Here is a 23232-nt window from a genome sequence, read left to right as displayed (position 1 = left end):
ATATGTAAATAGTATTTTTGGTGTTTAATATTCACAGATGCTTGTTTTGATTTAAATGTACTGACCTGCTTGGCTAATTCCGTGACATTCTGTGTTATACAGAAAAATCAATTTTTATGACTGGATTCCGCAATTCTATCCATATTTTCTGCATCACGGAAATCATAGGGCCCTACTTTAGTGAAAACCAAAGGAATATATATCTCATCATTTATTCAGACTTGCATTAATGCCTTCCTACGTGTGGATATTGGCTGATAAGGCAGTATGTTTCACATGTCACACACTGCTGTATCAGTTCGGTTGGCATTCCTACTAGATCACGGTGTCAACACTGTTTACTGCACATGGACAGGGTCACAGGGGTCATAGGTGACTGGTAGGGCACTGACAGACAGATTACTGCAGGCCTTTTCCGACAGCTGAGCATTTGAGTGTTCTGACACACCTATCTATATCTTCCTTTCTGTTTATTTTTAACCTAGTGCCAGTAAAGAATGTGCTCTTTACAGCCAATCATAAGAAAGCGCAATATCAGCATCATGAGATTAGGGGATGGCAGACAATATTCTGGTGTTGTATTTTCAGTGTACTACTCAGTGCTGCAAAGACAGTGTGTGAGCAAACCGTTGTTGTGTTCTTTCTTATACACGTTAAGGGTTTTGTCGACTTTGTATAGCTCCGAGTGACTGGCAGGGGCGGCAGAATGCTGGCTATTGTGAGGGTTCACTGAGTTTGTTCCACCCGCCGTGGGATTACAGGGCTTAATCAAATCAAACCTTCTATTCAGCCACGCTGCTTGTCGGAGAAATCTCATTTTAGCACTCATTCATGCCATTCATTTAGGGTTTTGGTTCGTTCAGGCTCATCCTCTCATATCTTATCCTTTTCCATCTCACCTTTTCACTTGGTGTGAGAACCCAGTAGAGGGGAAATTAAATTATTTATTCTGTAATTATTTATTTTAAATAGATCAACTTTATGAAAACTTTGTCAAGATTAAAAAAGGATGAAAGAGCACCATGAGATTGTTTTCTGTCATCTAATTCCCAGTAATTTATAAAACCATTAATAATAATAATAATAATAATAATAATAATGTTGTTGTTATTATTATTGTTATTGTTGTTGTTGTTGTTATTATTGTTATTATTTTTCGTTTGCAACATTTAAAACAATTGACCAATTTAACAGTTGATCAATTTAAAAATATATTATTATTATTATTATTGCCACTAATATAACTATTATTATTATTATTATTATTATTATTATTAACAGTGATAATAATAATAATAAAAATCAACACTTAAATGTAGTCTTAAGCAAATCTCAAATTGAATTGAATATTGAGTATGTTGTTTTTTTTTTCAAATATTTTCGTATATTTCATATGTTTATTATAATATTGTGATGTCAAAATTAGCTTGCAGCATTTAAAACAAGTGATTTAACTTTTTAAATTTTAATTATTAATATTTTTATTATTTGTATTTTTAATTAAATAAACTTTATGAAAACTTTGGCAAGATTCAAAAAGGATGAAAAAGCACCATGATGATTATGACGATGATGATGATAATAATAATAATAGTAATAATAATAATTATTATTATTATTACCAACATTAATCAATAATAGTAATAAACTTCAACACTGGTAGTCTTAAGCAAATCTCAAATTTAATATAAAATTTTCATACTGTATATTAAAATGTTGTTATGTCTGAATTCACTTGCAACATTTAAAAGAATTGATTTAAATTTAGTGATTTTAATTATATATATATATATATATATATATATATATATATATATTTTTTTTAATGGTAGAATCCTAATTGATCTGAATTGCCCATAGTAAGTAAATAATTAAATCATTTTATTGGCCAGATTTTTGAAAAATCTATATCTATACAATATCTCAATATCTATATCTATTAGTTTTCACTGTGTGGAAATTTTGTGCGAAAAATAGTTTGTGTTCCACTGAAACCGAATGTTGTACATATTTGAAGCAAAATTAGAAAAGTAAACCGTAAGAGTAAATCATGACAGATTTTCCTTTAAGTAAAATATCACTTTATGTATATATGCAAAGAGTTGTATATCTTGTGTCAGTGTTATTGTATTAGACTCTCTTGCAGCAGTGTGCGCCAATGTTGACTTAGTCAGGCTTAAAGTTTGTCTTGGTGTTTCTCTACTCTTTGATCCTGGCTATTGTCTCTGTGGGGCTACATTTAGCCAAAAGCATTCGCTTGGGAACAGTGGATAGGACGCTGGTGTTCTCTGGGTTCTCAGAACTGTGTGTGTACAAAGATGGGCTGGTGTGAGGTAGGGGCAACAGCTGCACCTCCCCCAGGATCTTGTGATATCATGAGAATGCCCTCTCTCTCATTACTCGGTGTGTTTGTGTATCTCTAACTGTCTTGCCAACATATACACGCTACAAGTCAAGTTCGCAGGAGAGTGAAACTTCTTCTAATTTGCCTTCAATTAAGACGCGCTTTTCACATTTTCTTTTTCTGTTATGGTGCCTCACAGCCCTCAGAAAGACGCAAAGCTCCTGGACTCAATTTTTAGAGGATTTTCATTTAACAACAAATACTGTCATGACCTCAACTCACACAGAAATGGATATTTGCTCTGGCCGTGGACATGCTGAGACTTGAAGGCACGTTGTGATTTGACAGTTGATAGTTGTGAAGAAGATAAAGGAACTATGGCTGGAATTGCTGAAACTTTCATAAGAGTTGATAGTTTAGTAGCAGACTTTTACAGTACGCAATGTAGTGCTTTTGCAACCGCGATAAAGCTGGCGCTGGAGACTCTTTCCTGTTTCATCTAGTAAAAGGCAGTCTGACCTTTTGCTGCATTTCTAGTTGTTATACTCATTCAACATGAAGAAAAGAAAGGAAAGACTTGGAGCCCCAAACCTGCACTTACAGTAAGAGTTGATTTAGATTATGAGTATGTGGTAGGGCTGCACGATTTGAGGGGGAAAAAAATCATGTATATCAACATGACTATAAAAATGACATTGATTATTAAAATTTGTTATTATAATGTTGTTAGTATTATTATTATTATTATTGTTATTTACAGTTGAGGTCAAAAGTTTACATACACCTTGCAGAATCTGCTAAATGTTAATTATTTTACCAAAATAAGAGGGATCATACAAAATGCATGTTATTTTTTATTTAGTACTGACCTGAATAATATATTTCACATAAAAGACGTTTACATATAGTCCACAAGAGAAAATAGTAGTTGTATGTATAAAAATGACCCTGTTCAAAAGTACATACACTTGATTCTTAATACTGTGCTGTTACCCGAATGATCTACAGCTGTTTTTTTTGTTTTTTATTTGTTTAGTGATAGTTGTTTATGAGTCCCTTGTTTGTCATAAACAGTTAACAGTTAACACAAATTCTTTGGTTTTTCAGCATTTTTTAGTATCTGAACCCTTTCCAGCAATGACTGTATGATTTTGAGATCCACCTTTTCACACTGAGGACAACTGAGGGACTCAGTTGTAACTAATGTAACTATTACAGAAGGTTCAAATGCTCACTGATGCTCCAGAAGGAAACACGATGCATTAAGAGCTGGGGGGTGAAAACTTTTGAAGATGTGTACATTGGGCTGGGGGGTGAAAACTTTTGAAGATGTATACATTTTCCTTATTTTGCCTAAATATCATATTTTTTTCATTTACTGCTGCCTTTCAGAAGCTGCAGAAGATACTTACATGTGTCCCAGAAGACAAAATAATTTAAATTTACCCTGATCTTTAAATTCCAAAAGTTTTCACCCCCCGACTCTTAATGGATTCTTTCCTTCTGAAGCATCAGTGACTGTTTGAACTTTCTGTAATAGTTACATATGAGTCCCTCAGTTAATAATCATATAGCCATTGCTGGAAGGAGTTAAAATACAAAAAATGCTAAAAAAAAAAAAAAGAATTTTTGGGACCTGTAGGATTTTTCTGAAGAACAGCATGCAGTTGAACTGTTCAGGACAAACAAAGGACTCATGAACAACTATCACTGAACCAAAAAAAAACCACCACCACCAACAAAAAAAAAAAAAAAAACGTTCAGGTAACAACACAGTATTAAGAATCAAGCGTATGTAAACTTTTGAACAGGGTCATTTTTATACATTCAACTACTATTTTTTTTTCTTGTGGACTATATGTACTGAATAAAAAATAACATGCTTTTTGTATGATCCCTCTTATTTTGGGAAAAAAAAAAAAAAAAAAGAACATTTTGCAGACTCTGCCAGGTGTATGTAAACTTTTGACCTCGAATGTACCTGTAAAATAAAATTCTTTTTTTTTTTTTATACAGTACATCGGTAGAATTACTTGTACCAATATTTATGGCTGCCTTAATTTCTTTATTTTCAAATGGTAAACCATCCCGAATGCACATTACTTATTATAAGCTACCCAAAATCAGATGCAAATCAAGCCACTCTGAGACACTAAAAACACTGGATCACGAGATACTTGTGTGTAAAAGAACACAGTGCCTAATCAAATCACAGCATTTGCCATTTCATATTTGCACTAAACCATATCGCAATTTTGGTTTTATTTTGATTAATCGTGCAGCCCTAGTTTGAGTCCACAAATTTTGCTTTGATGTGTTTACAGAACCTTAATTCTTTCCTTATTCTTAAACTTTTACTTAAGTCCAGCTGACTGTCACTCATTTTTGCAATGCATGAACTTTATCCAGTGAGGTTTCTAAACATGACCACAGCATTAGCTTTAAACAAACAGACCGCAGACTCTGACCTCCTTAACGGTTAAGCACCAGGTTTCCTCTTTCCCCCTCTCTCAGTCTGTCTGGGAACCCGATACTTGCTTTCCCCTCATGCTCTTGAGTGGTGGCTGAATTTCTAGCTCTCCTCTGGTTGATTGACAGCCACAGTGTGTAGCTCGGTTTACAGCCTCCATGCAGCCCATCAGAACACCAGAGAGACTCAAGCAAAGGGAAATCTTTGCTCAGCAGAGTATGTATATGTTTATGTATGATTCAGTCATGTCAAATACCTGCTTTTGCCTGGTCAGCTTTTCTTACCCTCTCCAGTCCACTTTGAGAGCACATCTGTGTCTTGGCTGGCTAAAGCAGCTCAAGTTATAAGCAACATAGGCACATTTCTGCAAAACTGGAAAAAAAAAACGTATGAATCACTGCAGTTTCCATTTAAAATGAAGTTTCGTGTTAGTTACGTGTTACGTGCAGAATATTATGTTATGACTTCAAAACAATTACATTTTTTTCAATTTAGCGACACTCCCCCGGATATTTAAATTCTCAACAGCCACAATATGTACCTCAAGCAGTGTTATGAAAACACAGCAGTACATACCTGTACCAACATAATAAACATGTGCCACGGTCATGTATTGAACGTGTGTTTTAGCACCACTCTCTGGACATTTCACTTTGAAACTGCCGTGAAACGTGCAGTAAAGTATGTAGTTATGGTGTTGCAGAAATGTATATAGAGGCACATTTTCATGAGCCTGGGTTTGTTTTAGTCTAGCATGGTGGTAAACTTTCAATTGCAGACCGAGTTACCCTTAGTAGTCGGTTAGTTATTTCTGATATTTAGGTTTTTTTTTTAATAATATTAAAGGGATAGTTCACCCAAAACTGAAAATTCTGTCATTAATTACTCACCCTTATGTAGTTCGAAAACTAACCATTGTTCATCTTCAGAACACAAATTAAGATATTTTTGATTAAATTCAGCTTTCTGACCCTTCATAGTCAGCAATGCAACTGACACGTTTAAGACCCAGAAAGGTAGTAAGGACATTGTTAAAATAGTCCATGTGACATCAGTGGTTCAACCATAATTTTATGAATATATGAGAATACCTTTTGTGTGCAAAGAAAACGCAAAAAAATTACTTTACTGAACAAATAGTTTTCTTCTGCATCAGTCTCCGCTCCACCTTCATGAGTACTTTTGTGAACACATGTCAAAGACTGACACAGAATAGAAGAAATTACTGAATGAAGTCATTATTTTTGTTTTCTTTGCGCACAAAATATTACGGTTCAACCAAAGAAGTCACATGGACTATTTTAACAATGTCCTTCCTACCTTTCTGCGCCTTAAATGTGGTAGTTGCGTTGCTGTCTATGCAGAAAGCTCTTAGATTTCATCAAAAATATTTAATTTTGTGTTCCTAAATTGAACGTAGGGCCAACAAAGAAATATTTATAGCTTGCAGAGTGTTATTTGCATTGTGTTGTAATGTCACTCTTGGTGTAAATAAGTCTAAATAGCGAATAAGAGGTTTTAAATGAACCATACAAATAGCCAGTTATGTCAGAGCTGTGACAAGATCTGTTGTGCTCAGGGGGACTAAGGTTCAAATCAGGCCCAGGCCATGTCCCTGTCTCGTTCCCTTTCTTTTTCCCCATTATTCCCAAGAACCTGCAGTCTTTTCCATAGAGTTGTGCTCTGACTACCTTTTTAAAGGAAAGAACACATCCTGTCTGTTGAGTGTTGTTGCTTCCCCAGACTAAAAGCTATTGGGTTCAGTGATGGGAAAACAAGATCCTGTCCCCCAACTATGCATGTCCTATTTTGTAGAAGTTTTGATGTAGAAAGCATTTGGTGTAGGGAAATGGAGTCTCCCCGTTCTCTCTGTTTGAGAATGTTGCCTAAAGGGAAGGGAGGTAGGAACTGTCATCCTATCATCCTATCCTAATGCCAACCAGCTTTAGCTTTAGCGTGCCCAAGTGTGCATGTGCTGAACTGCTGAAACAGCCTGTCAGCAGCATCTCTTGGAAATACCAGGGCAAGTGACTGTCATATAAACAACTCAAAACAGGATCTTGTTTTACCACAAGGTAGGAAGAGTTCAATTCACACTGTGTTTAAAGTATGAACATACTCTGTGACAGAATCTTTGACAGTTTGAAATTAAGCATTTGCCTTGGTCATGTTTATGAACTGCCACTGGTCGTCCTACCTTTCCTCGCCCTTCACAAGGATAAACACTCAAAGCTTTTCTTTTTTTTAACAACCGCTCACATTACTCCTTGCTTTCCTCTCTTGCCGTATTCACTTAAAAGAATCTGGCCAACTGCTCAGTACCGTTGTCATGGCAACAGCAGCCTCCTGCAGCATCTCCTCTCCCCTACAACCTCCTCCTCTGCTCTCATCCTCCCGTCCCCGGGCGGACCCGAGGGGCCTGCGTCCGCCCCTGTCCTTGCCCCCAGCACCAACCCCTTCTTCTGGAGGTAAGGTTATGATGTGAGAGTGCTCTTGCTCTTGCTCTTGCTCCCGATCCAACCTCCTTTCCAACAGCATGCTGGATAACTAGGCATCGTGTGGTTCCTGTTTCGTCTAATCGGTTTTCCTAATGGGGTGGTTTGGTTTAGTGGCTAAATGCTCAGGGCGGGTAACTGGAAGGCTGCATGTACCTGCATTGTGCCTTCAGCACTGTGCCCTTAAGCTATGCATTTAACCCCAGGTTACTTAAGGGGATTGTTCATGTTATAAATGTATTATGTCACTTTTGATTAAAGCATAAAAGAATTTTGCTATAATGACTACTTATTAATAACTTCAGGCTGATTATTCTGTTAGGTCCAGTTTTTGCTACTTTGTAATGGATGGATTCACAGTTGAATGGTTTGAGGTTTTGTGTAATACTTTTATATACAGTCGAGTAGGACTATATGATATATTTAATATTTATAATATATTTATGTTCATGTTTATGTCTTTCTTTCTTCAGTCGAAAAGAAATTAAGGTTTTTGAGAAAAACATTCCAAGATTTTTGGACCTTTTTAAACCGAAGAATAAACATGTTTTATTTTGTTTTATTTTAGTTTTTTTTTTTAACACTTTAACATTTCAGTCACACTGTTGTGTGTTCATGTCTCATCTTTTCTTGTCTTTATCAGCATTTGAATCCATCTTGTAGATGTCCTGGAAACGTAAAGTCAGACCTAAATGTCTTTTCCAACTTACAGTCACAAAGAATTGTTTATTACACAGAATCTGTGCCTATATCATGGACCATATGTTAGCATGACTTGAGTGTAGTTTGGGCTCCTCCTCAATGCATCCTATAAATGTTGTATAAATGTTTTTCATCATCTGTTTTTCTTTATTAGTAACGTTCAGTTTTATAGGTGTTGAAATCGCATGCGATTGTGAGGCTCGTTTAGTCAGTAAAGCCGGTACTTTGATTAGTAGTAAATCTGTGTCACGTGCATTCAGCTGGAGTGGCAATTAATACACAGAGCCGGAAATCACTGACAAGCTATGCAAAATCGCGCTCGTACTCGAATGCGATTCATCTGCGATTATATCTATGTTCGCGTAAATCATTTGTAATCCAGCTTCACTAACAGCAGGAGTGAGTATAAGGGTTTTTTTTTTATGAATCTTTGTGATCGCCTTTCCTAATAATGTGCTAGTTAGCACGTTTAGTGGTTAAATGCAGCCAAATGCACCTAAAGTAAACAGGCTTGTCACTCCACAGAGAGTAGAGAGGGGTGGGGCAAGCAGAGCTGATTTGCATTTAAAGGAACAGTCCCTCAGAATGGGATGATTTTTGCAGTGCTCATTTTAACAAGGTAAAAAGGGTGTTGTTTTACACAATCATTGAAAATTTTTAACCAAAGTATATTATAGACTTTTCATTAATACCCTAAAGAATCATATCAACTTGTGGAAATCGGGGCATCCGATGACCCCTTTAAACTAAAATTGCTTAAATTATTATGATGAGTCAAAATAATGTAAAAACACGTCGTCGTAAATTATTTTTTACAGTATATGTTTGCTAAAAATATTTTACACTCAATCATCTAATTTGATAACCTTATGCAACATTAAATTATTAGGATGTAAAATGATCTTTGTTTATTTTAAAATGTAATTTATTCCTGTGATTACAAAGCTTAATTTTTCAGCACCCATTAGGCCAGTTTTTAGTGTTACCTTAAAAAAGAAATTAACAATGTAAAAGCTGTTACTCGCAATCCTTGCTCAATAAAAGTATAAATAAAAAAAAAATGCTTTGACCCCAAACTTTCAAACAGTAATGTATTTTTTGTTCAACAGTAATGTTTTTTCTTTTTTCACCCAGCCTTATTAAGCAGATCATTTTGAGCAAATATACTTGATGAGCTTTGATATAGTTTTCTAAAGCCCTGCTCATTAACACAAGTGTGTGTACCTGTGTGTGTCTAATGCCTGTGGAGCAGAATGAGAGTGATTCTGCACTAATGAGCTGCTCTGGAATGTCAGAACACCATGTTCTGTCCCAATTGACTGTGTGTGTGTGTGTGTGTATAATCACCTTGATCCCTCACTGATCTCTTGTTTGATGGCACAAATTGCTGAGCACAGTCTGCTCTCGGTCATCTTAAACTTGTGGGTTAAGAATATCTGTGTTCACAATGTAGGAACACAATGTGTGCATGTTTTTGGCTTTGCAAGGACACATTTTAGGATACTTAGAGGGCACAGTGATCACCAGGATCGGTGTGCAAACTCTGACCTTCTATTCACATTCAGTAAAGCTTGAGGAAATCATTACAGTCTGCTTTTTGTTTTCTGTTTTTTTCATGCACAAGTATTTTCTTGCCTTCCTTTGCCCTGTCCATCCTCTATTGATTGTGATCACAATAATAGAAAATGTGTTGAAAATGATTTTCCTTTCTTGTGAAGCCTCATTTCCCCTGTGAATTGACTTGATGCTTCAGACATCATTTCCCATTTCTAAACGATGTTATCGTATGAGTGGAAAGGCTGTGTTTTGCAGTTCCCCACAGGTTTAGACCTACAGAGAAGCTGCAGGAAATCAAGTCTTAAAACCTTTCAGAGCTCAACTCAACAGGGCATCCAATAGAGAGGCAGGGAACGGTTCCAAAAGCTGCTTCTTATTTCCTTTCTCCATTGCCGGGTCTTTCCTCTCAGTACACACTCAATTTTCTTTTTTTTCCCCATTTCTTTCTCTAAATGTGAATGAAAGCCACTTTTTGTTATATCGAGACCGTTTCTTTCTTGTGAAACTATTCTGACCAGCTGTACCCAAGATCAGTAAATTACAGTAACCCCAATTTACTTATGATCAGGCTGATTCTGTTCAAATCACTATGTCTGGACAGTGATTTACATCTGCTCATCAGCCATGTAGTTGATGTTGTGTAAGAGATCAAGAACTGCTTTAAACACCACATCTTTTTCTAATCATCTGTTATCTGATTGTTTCTGTTTAGGAATGTGGTATTAGGTTTCTTTGTAAGGTGAAGTTTTTTTTTGTGAAGTGTGGGAGTCAAAGGTTAGTGATTTACATATGAACAAGAATTTTAATTTGTTTGTTTAATTTGGGGTTGCTTTTATTTCATAACCGTAATATATCAAATTGCATGATCTCTTCACAAAAACATGACACTTAGCAAGCTTAAAAAAAGCCAATAGATGACCAAAAAAAAAAAAAAAACAACTGCTTGGGAGATACCAGGCTTAGTCGGGTGGTCAGTTCTCCTCTGGCCAGATGGACCAACATGGTGTGGCTTAATTCCAGGCTGCATCACAAATCAGAAATGTGCACTAGGGAAAAGAATAAACTTAGGATTTTATTATTACTATTTTTTTTTTTGTTGAGATTTTTTTGCACTAGAGATAGCCTAGGCTTAGGATTTTTTAGGATAGGCTAATGTTTGTTTGTTTGTTTGTTTTTTTGTTTTTTGCGCTAAGGATAGGATAGGGTTACAATTTTTTTTGGATAGGGCTATTTTTTTTACAGAAGCCCATTTCCACCACTGAATAAAAAAGATAATTGTGACTTTTTATCTTACAAATTTGACTTTTTTCTTGCAATTGTGAGTTTACATCTCGCAGTTCTGACTTTTTTCAGAATTGTGTGATGTAAACTCGCAATTGCAACTTATAAAGTCAGGATTGCGAGACAAACTCGCAATTCTGAGAAATAAAGTTTGAATTCTGAGAAGTAGTCAGAATTGCAAGATATAAACTCACAATTGCGAGTTATAAAGTCAGAGTTGCGAGACAAACTCGCAGTTCTGAGAAATAGTCAGAATTGCAAGATATAAATTCACAATTTTGACTTTTTCTCAGAATTGCAAGTTTGTCTTGCAATTCTGACGTTATAACTTGCAACTGAGTTTATATCACTCAACACTGACTTCATTTCTTAGTTGCAAGTCAGAATTGTGAGATATATACTTTGAATTGAAAGAAAAAAAAATAAATTGCATGATACAAACTTGCATTTGCAAAAAAGTCAGAATTGAGAGTTTAAAACTTGCAAATGCTTTATGTTTTTATTTTCTATTCAGTGGCGGAAATGGGCTTCCATCATTTTTTGTTCTTCGCTGGAGTTCTATCTTCAGTGGTCGGTTGCTGACAATATAGCAATTCATTAATGATATAGCTATAATTTTATCATTAAGCAAGGAATATGAAACTAATCTATAGGCCATGCTCCGGTTGTTGTTCATCATAACCTTAGTGCTGGTCACATATCCAAACACCAAAAACTGGGAGCACAGCTCCTTGCTACCCAAGCTCTTTTGTCTGCCTGGTGTTCCTCGTAGGGCTTATGGAAACTAGATGGTCGTTTAGCAGCATATTATCTCGCTTCTTAATTGCCAATTCAGCAGCCTTTAGTGTGCAATAATGGACAAAACCATTACCTTTTGGCTCACTGTTACTGTTGCGCACCATTTGGCTTGAAAAAACTTCTCTAAAGCATGAAAAAGTGTTGTATAGGGCAAGGTCATCAATGTCACTTGCTAAGCCTTTAGTAATGTTACCAATTCCACTTTTTTTTTTTTTTTTTTAAAGTGGAATTGTGTTGAGCCCACATGATATGCATGGGTTTACTGCATTTTCCACATTATGACAGTGTGCAAAGATAACAAAACCAAACAACAAGAGAAATTGCTTGTTTTGTCTCTGCACACTTGCACAAAACAGATTTGTCCAAATGATAGGCCTGTTTGGTCACACGTGGTGCAGATTACCTACAAATAAAGGGCCTGATTAATCTTTGTTGACCTCACTTGAACTGTAGGAAGTGGTCATTTTGGCTCTTCTTGAAAGATGATGTTTCACACATTAAAGTGCTGTGCGGAACTCAAGATGGCCGAGTACATATTGTTGTCACAGTTGCTGTTTCTGCAAAGGAATGCCTTAGTCAAATGCTTCAGTCAGAAATGATTCAGCTTTGCTCTTTTTATAGGCTGCCCATTCTAAAATTCCAGTGACACCACACTGTTATATCATTATGTCACATCCTTAGATCCTTACTTTCTTTAACAGCAAAACACAAAGTGATTTTGGTGCTATTTTAGCACTTAGATTTAAGTAGTTAATTGACTTAATTTGATTTAGTTTTATTTATTTATTTTTTCATTTTACTTTTAGTTTACGCTTTAGTAGTTTTGTTCTATGCTTATTCTTTTTCTTAATTTGAATTCTACACAGAATGCTATATTTTATAGAGACATGGATGAGATTGTGGCTGTCATACACTGTCAAATGCGGCTTTACCAAGCTCAACAGCTCTGGTCCAAGCTGTGATATTTACAAAACACTATTGGCTATTTAAAAAAAGGTGGCGGAGCTGTTTGATATGTCCTGCCCTGTCTTTCTGTTTTAGCTGTTAAATTACGTCAACACATAGAATAATGCTGCATGTTTCAAAGCACTTCACTGGACCTTTAAGTTTTCCTAAAATATTTTATTTCAGTTTAGTTTAGTTTATTTTAGTTTAGTTTAGTTTAGTTTAGTTACCAAACACATTTTTAATTTTAATTTTAGGTAACTGGTTTGATAATCTATAGTTCTTGTTTACATAATTCCAGTATAATATTAGTTTGAGCAATATTGTAATGTACTTTTGACACTTTTTTTTTTAAATTACTTTTTAATATTTCTATTTAGCCTTAATTATAGTTTTAATGTATTATTATTATTATTATTATTTTTAATTTTATTATATTTCAGTATTTTTTTTTTAGTTTTAGTTTAGTTTAGTTACCAAAACACTTTTTTTTAATTTTAGGAAACTGGTTTGATAATCTATAGATTTTGTTTATGTAATTCCAGTATAATATTATTTTGAGCAATTTTGTAATGTACTTTTGCCACTTTTATTATTATTATTTTTTAATATTTCTATTTAGCTTTAATTATAATTTTAATGTATTAGTTTTTCTCTATTAAATATTTTCATTTTATTAGATTTTAGTTTAGTTTAGTTACCAAAAACACTTTTTTAATTTTAATTTCAGGTAATTGGTTTAATAATCTATAGTTCTTGTTTACATAATTCCAGTATAATATTAGTTTGAGTAATTTTGTAATGTACTTTTGCCGTGTTTATTATTTTTTTAAGATTTATATTTAGCTTTAATTATAATTTTAATGTATTATTTTTTCTCTATTAAATATTTTCATTGTGTATATATATATATATATATATATATATATATATATTTTTTTTTTTTTTCTCCAATTAACATTTTTATTTTATTTTATTTTATTTTTATTAAAAAAAAAAAAAGATCTCTTGCTTCCTTAGAGAAATCACTGTCAAATATACAAAGTCAGCACTGTTGCCTGCTGTTATGTTTGTTTTCTGTGTATGAATGTGCATGGTATTGGGTGGAGGTGTTTTCTCTCTAGCTGTTTGTTCTTTGATGTGTGTCTGAAGCGACTGAGCCCATGGTGTCGGTTAGCTCAAGGTGACACAGTGCTGCCATGCCTGCCTGCATCTACCCCACTACAAAACTGCTCACACATATGCACACAGACACGCATATGATCTCAACCAGCCTTACTTATCTTTTTATTCCTCATTTTTCACTTTTTTATTTCCTTCTTCAGTTGAATCCTTTGACCTGATAGACCAATGATGAAACTGTAGACTGCACAGAAAAATCTCTTAGGCTTGTACCATTTGACCAAATAATCCTGCATATGTGTGTATGTGTGCGCACACTTTAATCTCCTGTCATTCTGTCACTTTCTCCATGAACGCTGTATTGAATACTGTCAAATCCAACCATTTCTGGTCGACAGATCATTTAGCATTAAAACATATCACTATTTCTCACTACACTTTTAGTTTAACTAGCAGCCTATCTGACACTTGGGGTCTAGATGTAATATGCTTATTGGAGGTTGTTTAGAGTTGTCTGCATCTTTATATATGCACTGCTGTGTGTTAGAGAGAGAAAGAGAGAGAGAGGAGGGAGGGTGTAGAGGAAAGAGAAAGAGAGAGAGGAAAAAGCACATGACAGCATCTCACGACAGCTCTAGTAGAGTCACAGGTTGCCGGCAACAGCAGCAGCCATAGGAACATCATCTAGTGCTTGCTATCAAAGCGGAAACAAGCTTATTTAGTCAGCTGTTCTTCCTTCTACGGCGCTTTATCGTGATTGATCTCTGGATGACAGCCATGTTAGTGTACCGATATCATGTCTGATTCCTTCTGGACCGTCCTCTCCAATTTCTCCCTGCCGGAGAGAAGCATGCTTCGTCGATCCAAGAGGTACAGCAATCCATTTTCATCTCTATGCTTTCTTTCTCTGATTTTCAGGTAACTTGATTTTTTCAGTCATATGAGCTGTAATTGACGGCACGCTGCAGGCTGTTTTGAGGTTTTGCTTATGTTGGTGTGCTCTGTGATTTTTATCCTGCTTGGTGGTCACGCTCATTTCAGATGTTCCACATGCACATCGTACTATGTTCCTTCCTCTCGGTCAGTGTGCGTAAAATCAACGACCGCCTTTCAGCCAGAGGCGCAAATTATGACGTGGCCAGACATGCACGCAACACACACAGGTGAGCGTGGTTAGTCTTCTGCTCTGACCTACCATGCCGAAGCGAACTTGCACGCAGATGTGGGGTTGACTTAGATAGAGATCATCTATAATTGCTTTCCATCCTTCCCTGCTTGTGTTCTTCCTGTCTTCCTGTAGCCTGGAGAGACAGATGAGGGGAGGGCGCACAGTGCTTGCATAGCAACAGAGCTGAGACTGTTGTGGAGTGATCTGCTTCTTTCCACTCCATGTCTGTCTATGTACTGTCATTCTCACAGTGATGCTAAATGTCTGAATCATTCAGTGGCCATGACGTTGGTGCAGCGCACAGTGTGTTAAGTCATAATTTAGAAATAGCCTTGCGTGAATGATACATGAATGTATGAATTAGAGTTTGAATTGTGTGTCATGTAGAGGAGACTTTGTAGATGTAGAGTTACTTTTCTAAGCGATCAGAAATTTGTTTAATGGAGAGTAAAGGATTCAAAAAATATTGTACAAATTATTTCTGTTTCAAGTAAATATATTAAAGGAGAAGTTCACTTCCAGAACAACAATTTAGAGATAATGTACTCACCCCCTTGTCATCCAAGATGTTCATGTCTTTCTTTCTTCAGTCGTAAAGAAATTATGTTTTTTGAGGAAAAAAATTCAGGATTTTTCTCCATATAATGGACTGCTATGGTGCCCCGAGTTTGAACTTCCAAAATGCAGTTTAAATGCGGCTTCAAACGATCCCAAATGCTGTTGTAAACGATCCCAGACGAGAAAGAAGGGTCTTATCTAGCGAAGCGATTGGTTATTTTCATAAAAATAATACAATTTATATGACTTTTAATGTCAAATGCTCGTCTTGTCTTGCTCATCCCAACCTCTGTTTTTTTCCTTTTTATGACAGTTAGGGTATGTCGAAAAACTCCCATCTCATGTTCTTCCTCAACTTCAAAATCGCCCTATATCGCTGTTTTACCTTTTTTGTTAAGGGTGTTTGATCTTCTTTCATGTTTTTGCATGGAACCTCTGCACCGATGTAGGATGATTTTGAAATGATTTTGAAAATATGATCAGAGTTTTTCAACATACCCTAACTGTCTTGAACCAGAATACACAGAGTTCAGGGAGAGCAAGACAGGACGAGCGCTTGATTAAAAAGTATTTAAATTGTATTATTTTTATGAAAATAACTGACCGTTTCGCTAGAAAAGACCCTTCGTCCTCAGCTGAGATCGTTTACAACCTCATTTGCGATCATTTGAAGCAGGATTCAAACTTCATTTTGGAAGTTCAAATTCAGGACACAATATCAGTCCATTATATGGAGAAAAATCTTGAAATTCCTCAAAAAGCACAATTTCTTCAGGACTGAAGAAAGAAAGACATAAACATCTTGGATGACAAGGAGGTAAGTACATTATCTGTAAATTGTTGTTCTGAAAGTGGACTTCTCCTTTAAGCAGCACAACTGTTTTTATTGCTGATAATAAGAAATGTTTCTTAAGCACCAAATCAGGATATAAAAAATATTTCTTAAGGATCGTAAGTCACTAAAGACTGGAGTAATGATTTTAATTTGTAATAATAATTCACTCTATTACAGTTTTCCTGTATTTTTATCAAATGCGACCTTGGTGAACATAAGAGACTTCTTTTAAAAACATTAAAGGGATAGTTCAGCCAAAAATGAAAATTCTGTCATTAATTGCTCACCCTCATGTCGTTCCAAACCTGTGAGACCTTCGTTCATCTTTGGAACACAAATTAAGATATTTTTGATGAAATCCAAAAGCTTTCTTACCCTGCATAGACAGCAATGCAACTGACACATTCAAGGCCCAGAAAGGTAGTAAAGACATTATTAAAACAGTCCATTTGTCATCAGTGGTTCAACCTTAATTTTGTGAAGCTACAAGAACACATTTTATGTGAAAAGAATTATGCATTATGAGTTTGGAACGACATGAGGGTGAGTAATTAATGACAATTTTAATTTTTTGTCTTTATACTAGACTTTTGAATGGTGGTGTATAAGGGCTGGATATTGGTGATCATTTTTAGATTTGATTCTAATTCACAAATTCCCAATATGGTTTAGATTCTGTTGTCACTATAACAACATTTGGCATCGCATTTTCTCCATTGAGGTATCCCGACCCCCTCCCTATAATGACTTCCTGCCCTTTCTGAGTAGATAATAGCTCGGCATTATTAATATAATGACTGCGCTGGACCTACTATATGTTCGCAAATATGCCAGTTGGGGTTGTCATGATAACAGCAGTATTCATGTATCGATATCAGTGTTACTAATTTAGATACTGCAACAAGATTTGCTGCTGATTGCATTTTAATTTGCTATTTATTTCAAGTATTTAGTTAAAATGAATGCAAATAATTAGAAATTATTAATACATTAACTAATTGTATTAGTAATGTTTTAAAAATATTTTAAACAGTTTTAAAACACTTTTAATCAGTACTGTATTATTGTGTTTATCTTTTTATTTTTATGTTGTCAATTTTAATTTTAGACTTTACAGAGCAGTTTGCAGAATGGATAAATGGATTTAAATTTAGTTTTAGTAATTTTATTTTTGTCCTTTTACTAGTTTTTTTTTTATATTTCTAATTTGCTTTAGTTAATTTAATGTAATTTTATATATATATATATATATATATATATATATATATAATACAATAATACAGTAATTTTTTTTTTTTTTTCACTTTTAGTTTTAGTGACTTATGGATACCCGTTTCCGCCACTGAATAAAAAAATAAGAAAGGTAATTGTGACTTTTTATATCATAATTCTGACTTTTTTAGTTTCTCGCAATTCTGACATTTTTTTCTCAGGATGGTGAGATTATAACTTGCTATTCTAGAAATAGAGTAAAGAATAAAGAAATAAAGTCAGAGTTATGAGCGTGATATTAACTCACAGTTGTGAGTTCTAAAAGTCAGAATTGCAAAATATAAACTAGCAATTCTGATTTTTTTTTTTTCTCAGAATTGCGTGATATAAACTTGCACTTGTGAGTTATGAAGTCAGAATTTTAAGATATAAACTTGCATTTCTGAAAACATACAGTATCAGTTTTTTCCCCCCTCAAAATTGGACTTTATAATTTGCAATTAAGTTTATATCTCACAATTCTGAGAAAGAAGTCAGAATTGCGAGTTTTTGTCTCATAATTCTGAGAAAAAAGTCAGAATTGTAAAGAAAAAAATCAGAAATGCGAGATACAAATTCATATTTGCGATAAAATAGTTAGAATTGTGAGTTTTTATCTCATAATTCTGAGAAAAAAGTCAATTGTGAGATGTAAACAATTTTTTTCTTTATTTCTCGCATTTGTGAGTTTATATCACACAATTCTGAGAAAAAAGTCAGAATTGCAAGACACAAACTTGTATTTGTGGGAAAAAGTCAGAATTGCGAGTTTATGTTGTAAAAAAAAAGTTATTGCGACTTTTTCATCTCACAATTCTGACTTTTTATTGAATTGTGTGATTTAAAAACTCGCATTTGCGAGAAAAAATGTCAGAATTGCGAGTTTGTATTGCACAATTCAATGAAAAGTCAGAATTGTGAGATGAAAAAGTCGCAATAACTTTTTTTTTTTTTTTTTTTTAAATCAGTGGTGGAAACGGCTTCCATAGTCTTTTGCCCTTCAGCTTGTACTTATTTTATTTTATTTACCAAGGTGACAATTATGAAACTTTTGAATTTTTACTAGTTCCAATTTTAGTTATCAATAACAACATTGTTTTCAGTGAACTTATTTGCTATTCAAAATATGTTTTGACGTCACCTTTTTTGCCCTGTCTATTTTCAACCACTTTAGAAAAAACATTGACTGTGTTTACATAAATATTTCCGCGAAGACAAGCATTTTGACGAAGAAATGCATTTGACGTTCTTCAGAGTACAAGCACAATGTTTGACAGGTGTGTGTGTGTGTGTGTGCGTGAAGCTGTTATTACTCGCCAGTCTCCTCTTCCTCTGTCTCTGGGGTATTGCCGAACTAGCTGCAGTTTAATACCTCACTTGTCAACTTGCATCAACTCACATGACTCCCCTATAGAATTTCCCAGCGGTATCCTGTCTTGATGTAGCCTGTGTGACATGTTACAAAGTGTAAATGTAAAGAAATGTAAACATGAACAGAATGGCCACACAACCTTTCAACAGTAGACATAAGGCTGTCACAGCCACAGCTAGGTATAATAACAACTAAAGACCATTTACCTCCCTTTGCGCTTTTTTCTTTTCTTCTACCATTCTTTCTCTTTATCTGCGGCCTCATCGTCTGCCTCTATCGTTCAGCCTCCCTTCAGCATTCTTATTATAGTCTCTCCCCATGACACTTCAGTGCAAAAATCTTTGAGTTTCTCATGAAACATTCAGCAGAAGCAATTTCATAGCGTTCAGACTGTTAAATTGTCCTCTTCCTTGATGATATAGAAGTGCAATTGATTTCTCTCTTCTCTTTTTCATCTTTTTCTGCACTCAATATAGCCACTTAGCTTGTGGAAAGCCACATCTGAGCAGGTCTCAGTCATTGATTCATTGTATTTCCGACAGTGGTTGATGGCTGTTTGCATTTTAATTACCCACATAGGAATGCCAGAGGCAGCATAATAACTATAAGCATGGCAGCTTTGGGCCACCACATTCCTGTCTTTCCAGAAGAAAATTAGTCTAATTTGAAATAAAAATGACTGTGCACAATATTGATATTACCTTGATTACAGGAAGGAAGCTTGAGGCAGAAACCATCAGTGCTGTAATTGGCTTTCTGGCCAGCATTGATTCTGTCAGGCTGGTTTGCATCTCTTGAAACCACTATTCCCATTGTTTCATGCTTGCCAAACCTCAAATCGGGTCAAGCTTGTTATAAAAAAGCCAATGCATTTGTTTATTTTCTCATTTTCCCCCCTCTCAACCTGTCTACAGCGTTGAGTGGGGTGGAGCGCAAGGCTAGCAGGTGTTTGCTCATAATTGCAGTGTTCAGTATTAATTGGCTCCTTGCATCTGCTCGTGGCAATTACACCATTCAGCTCATGACATTTGGCAGCATGAGTCCTAGACCGAAAAACACTTTGTTTCCTCAGTGCATGAGGTGGATAATCATTTGATATGCTAAACAGCAGAAATGATATTTCCATAACTACTGTTATCTATACCTTTTCTGTTTATGCATGTTTGTTTGTGCATTTCTAAGTGTGTTACTTACCATCTGTTGAGGGATATCAATGTGTGTACATACATAAACATGTTTAGATTTTGTCAGAAGGCACATATGGTTTTAAACACCTGTCATATCATAGGGAATTTCAGTCAGAATCCTCAAAGCTTTGATGTGCAGATGTGAAGAAACTCTGTAGCCAAACCAGGTCGCAATGCGACAACGGCAAGCAGTACTTTCTGTTCTGTGGAAAGTCCAAAATCACGCTTCACATAGCTTTAACCTCAAATACGTTGATTGGCTGTGATCATGTGGTGTCACGCGCTGTCTCCTCTTTCAGCAAGAATAGAAAAATTACTTGTTTTCGCCGGAAACCTGTCAGGTTGTGCCTGGACACTGTGTTATTCAGTACACAGAGCAAAGCAAAGGCAGTTCAGCTCACATTATCCTGCCCAGCAGTGTGAAGAAGTGCAATTTCCTTCTGTTATCTACTGAGACTCTGCTTCATTTCTCACGGATGAAGATCCTCCATTATAGCATCTTCTCTGGCTTATCTGAAATCAAGTTTAGAGGGATAGAGAGGAAGAGCCCCGACTGTTTCTCACCTCACTAGTTCATCTTTTATCCACTGGATTTGTACTCAAGGCTGTGCAGTATGTTTATTCTCAAATGTAGGCTTTGTACTTGAATATTTGTGCTGTTGTGTATCCTAATCCAGGATAAATGAGTGTATGAGTGGATTATCTTTTGCTTAGTTCAGGTGGCCCACTTTCAGAGAGCTGCAGTATGCATTTGAACTGATTTGAACTAAGCATAAACAGTTAAAAAGTAAGTAAAAAGTTTAGAATCCTCTTCAGAAAAATCCTTCAACGTGATGCATTAACAGCCAGGGGTGTAAACTTTTGAACAGAATGAAAACGTGTACATTTCTCTAATTTTGCCTAAATATCATTTTTTTTTTTTTTTATTTAGTTCTACCCTTTATAAGCTGTAGAAGATACAAAATAAGTTAAATTTATGCTGATCTTTAAATTCCAAAAGTTTTCACCCCCCAGCTCCTAATGTGTTTCCTTCTGGAGCATCAGATATTGCATATGAGTCCATCAGTTGTCCTCAGTGTGAAAAGATGTATCTCAAAATCATACCGTCATTGTTGGAAAGGGTTCAAATACACAAAAATGCGGAAAAACGCTGTTCAGGACAAACAAGGGACTCATGAACAACTATCACTAAATAAAAACCACAGCTGTGGATCATTCAGGTTACGACACTGTATTAAGAATCAAGTGTATGTAAACTTTTGAACGGGATCATTTTTATAAATTCAGCTATTGTTTTCTCTTGTGGACTTCTTTTATGTAAAATGTCTTATTCAGGTCAGTACTAAATAAAAAATAACATGCATTTTATATGATCCCTTTTATATTGGTAAAATAATTAACATTTTGCAGATTCTGCAAGGTGTATGTAAATGTTTGATTTCAACTGTAGTCTTAACACAAACATAGCCTGTTGACTAAAGCTTAGAGACACCAGATTCATAAATATACTTCGTAGTCATTAATTGTAACAAACATAAACAAATTCTACCAACCCTAATATGTCATTCAAAACAGCCCACAACATATCCAGTCACACTTGATTTAGTTTAAATGAAGCTTAATCAACTCAAACAGACTCAAATAAACATAGATGAAAATGAAAACAAGCAGGTTTGCTTGTGAATAAAATTGACATTTCTTGGTGTTTAGAAGTCAGGGGGGGAAGCAATTCTCTCTGCAATTACTGTAATTAAGGGATAACTTTCTTTTCGCATGCGTGAACCCTCCACAGCTGTTCGTGTTATTAGCATGTAAATTGTACTGGGGCTTTTTGCTGCCATGTTTTCCCCCTTTTTATTTTCCGATGATGGAATGATGTTTTAATGAGAGTGTGCAGCTCTTTTCAGCAGCATACCGCCTGGAGTTTCATATCCGAGCTCAATTTATTTCAAAATGCACTTTCATTTTGCTTGTTATTGCTAATTCATGTCAATATCCACCCACACACTCACCTATAAACAATGTGAAAATTTTTGGATAACAGCTTCTTGTCCAATGTCAGGTTGTGTTTAGCTTTGTTAGGCTTTCAGGGTGGCACTGACAGGTTGTGGCTGTTTGTGTGCAATAAGTGCTTGAGTAAATATCTTTTTTGAAAGTGTCTTTGTGGTAAAAATATACCTGTAAGAAAATGCTTGAAAGGAAAAGTATCTTATTTTAAATTTACTTAAAGACATGCTAATGAGTGGCAGAAATTGTCTTCCATAGACTTAAAGCCTCCAAAATAAAGGTGATCAATCCATGTTGTGAGTGTAACCAGTCTTCTGTGCTACTTGGTATAACCAATCAAATGACTTATATATAAATGCCAAAATTTAAGTTTCAGATGTTAAAAAAAATCAAGTAAATGCACTAAATAAACTGAACTAAATAAAAATGTTAGCAAAAATGCAATAGCGTCCATATACAGTTGAAGTCAAAAGTTTATACACCTTGCAGAATCTACAAAATGTTAAATATTTTACCAAAATAAGGGGGATTATACAAAATCCATGGTAGTTTTTGTTTAGATACAGTATTTCACATAAAAGATGTTTACATATAGTCCACTAGAGAAAATAATTGCCCCTGTTCAAAAGTATTAATACTGTGTTGTTACCTGAATGTTCCACAGCTGGTTTAGTTGTTCATGAGTTCCTTTTTTTGTTCTGAACAGTTAAACTTTCCACAGATTTTCAGAAAAATCCTTCAGGTCTCACAATTTCTTTGTCCTTTCACCATTTGTGTGTATTTGAGCCCTTTCCAACAATGAATGTATGATTTTGAGCCGGGGGGGTGAAAACTTTTTGAATTTGAAGATCAGAGTTAATTTAACTTATTTTGTCTTCTAGGAAACATGTATCTATGTATCATGCAACTATCTTCTGTAGTTTGTAAAGGCCAGTACTAAATGAAAAAATATGATATTTAAGCAAAATAAGGAAAAAGTACACATCTTCATTCTGTTCAAAAGTTTACACCCCTGGCTCTAAATGCATCATTTTTCCTTCTGGAGCATCAGTGAGTGTTTGAACCTTCTGTAATAGTTGCATATGAGTCCCTCATGAGTTTCCTCAGTGTAAAAAGATGAATCTCGAAATCATACAGTCA

The 23232-nt window shown here is 35.1% G+C and overlaps 1 protein-coding gene across 7 annotated transcripts in view; it reads left to right on the top strand.

Moving 5' to 3' along the window:
* Window positions 1-23232, top strand: part of mast2 (microtubule associated serine/threonine kinase 2) — a 91806-nt gene that overhangs the window by 31230 nt on the left and 37344 nt on the right. For 4 of the 7 annotated variants that reach the window (XM_051111503.1, XM_051111502.1, XM_051111501.1 and 1 more), the window contains exons 1-2: window positions 2406-2946; window positions 7115-7282. The exons of 1 other annotated variant lie outside the window; for it this stretch is intronic. In XM_051111503.1, the coding sequence (XP_050967460.1) occupies window positions 2900-2946; window positions 7115-7282 (215 nt within the window). In that variant the 5' untranslated portion in view covers window positions 2406-2899. Of the gene's footprint in view, window positions 1-2405; window positions 2947-7114; window positions 7283-14357; window positions 14585-23232 lie in introns of those variants that run through there. 2 more of the 7 variants (XM_051111507.1, XM_051111504.1) reach the window with 2 other exon arrangements.

Source organism: Labeo rohita, chromosome 6 (genome assembly GCF_022985175.1).
Source record: "Labeo rohita strain BAU-BD-2019 chromosome 6, IGBB_LRoh.1.0, whole genome shotgun sequence".
NCBI lineage: Eukaryota > Metazoa > Chordata > Actinopteri > Cypriniformes > Cyprinidae > Labeo > Labeo rohita.
This window is presented reverse-complemented; position numbering and strand designations above follow the sequence as displayed.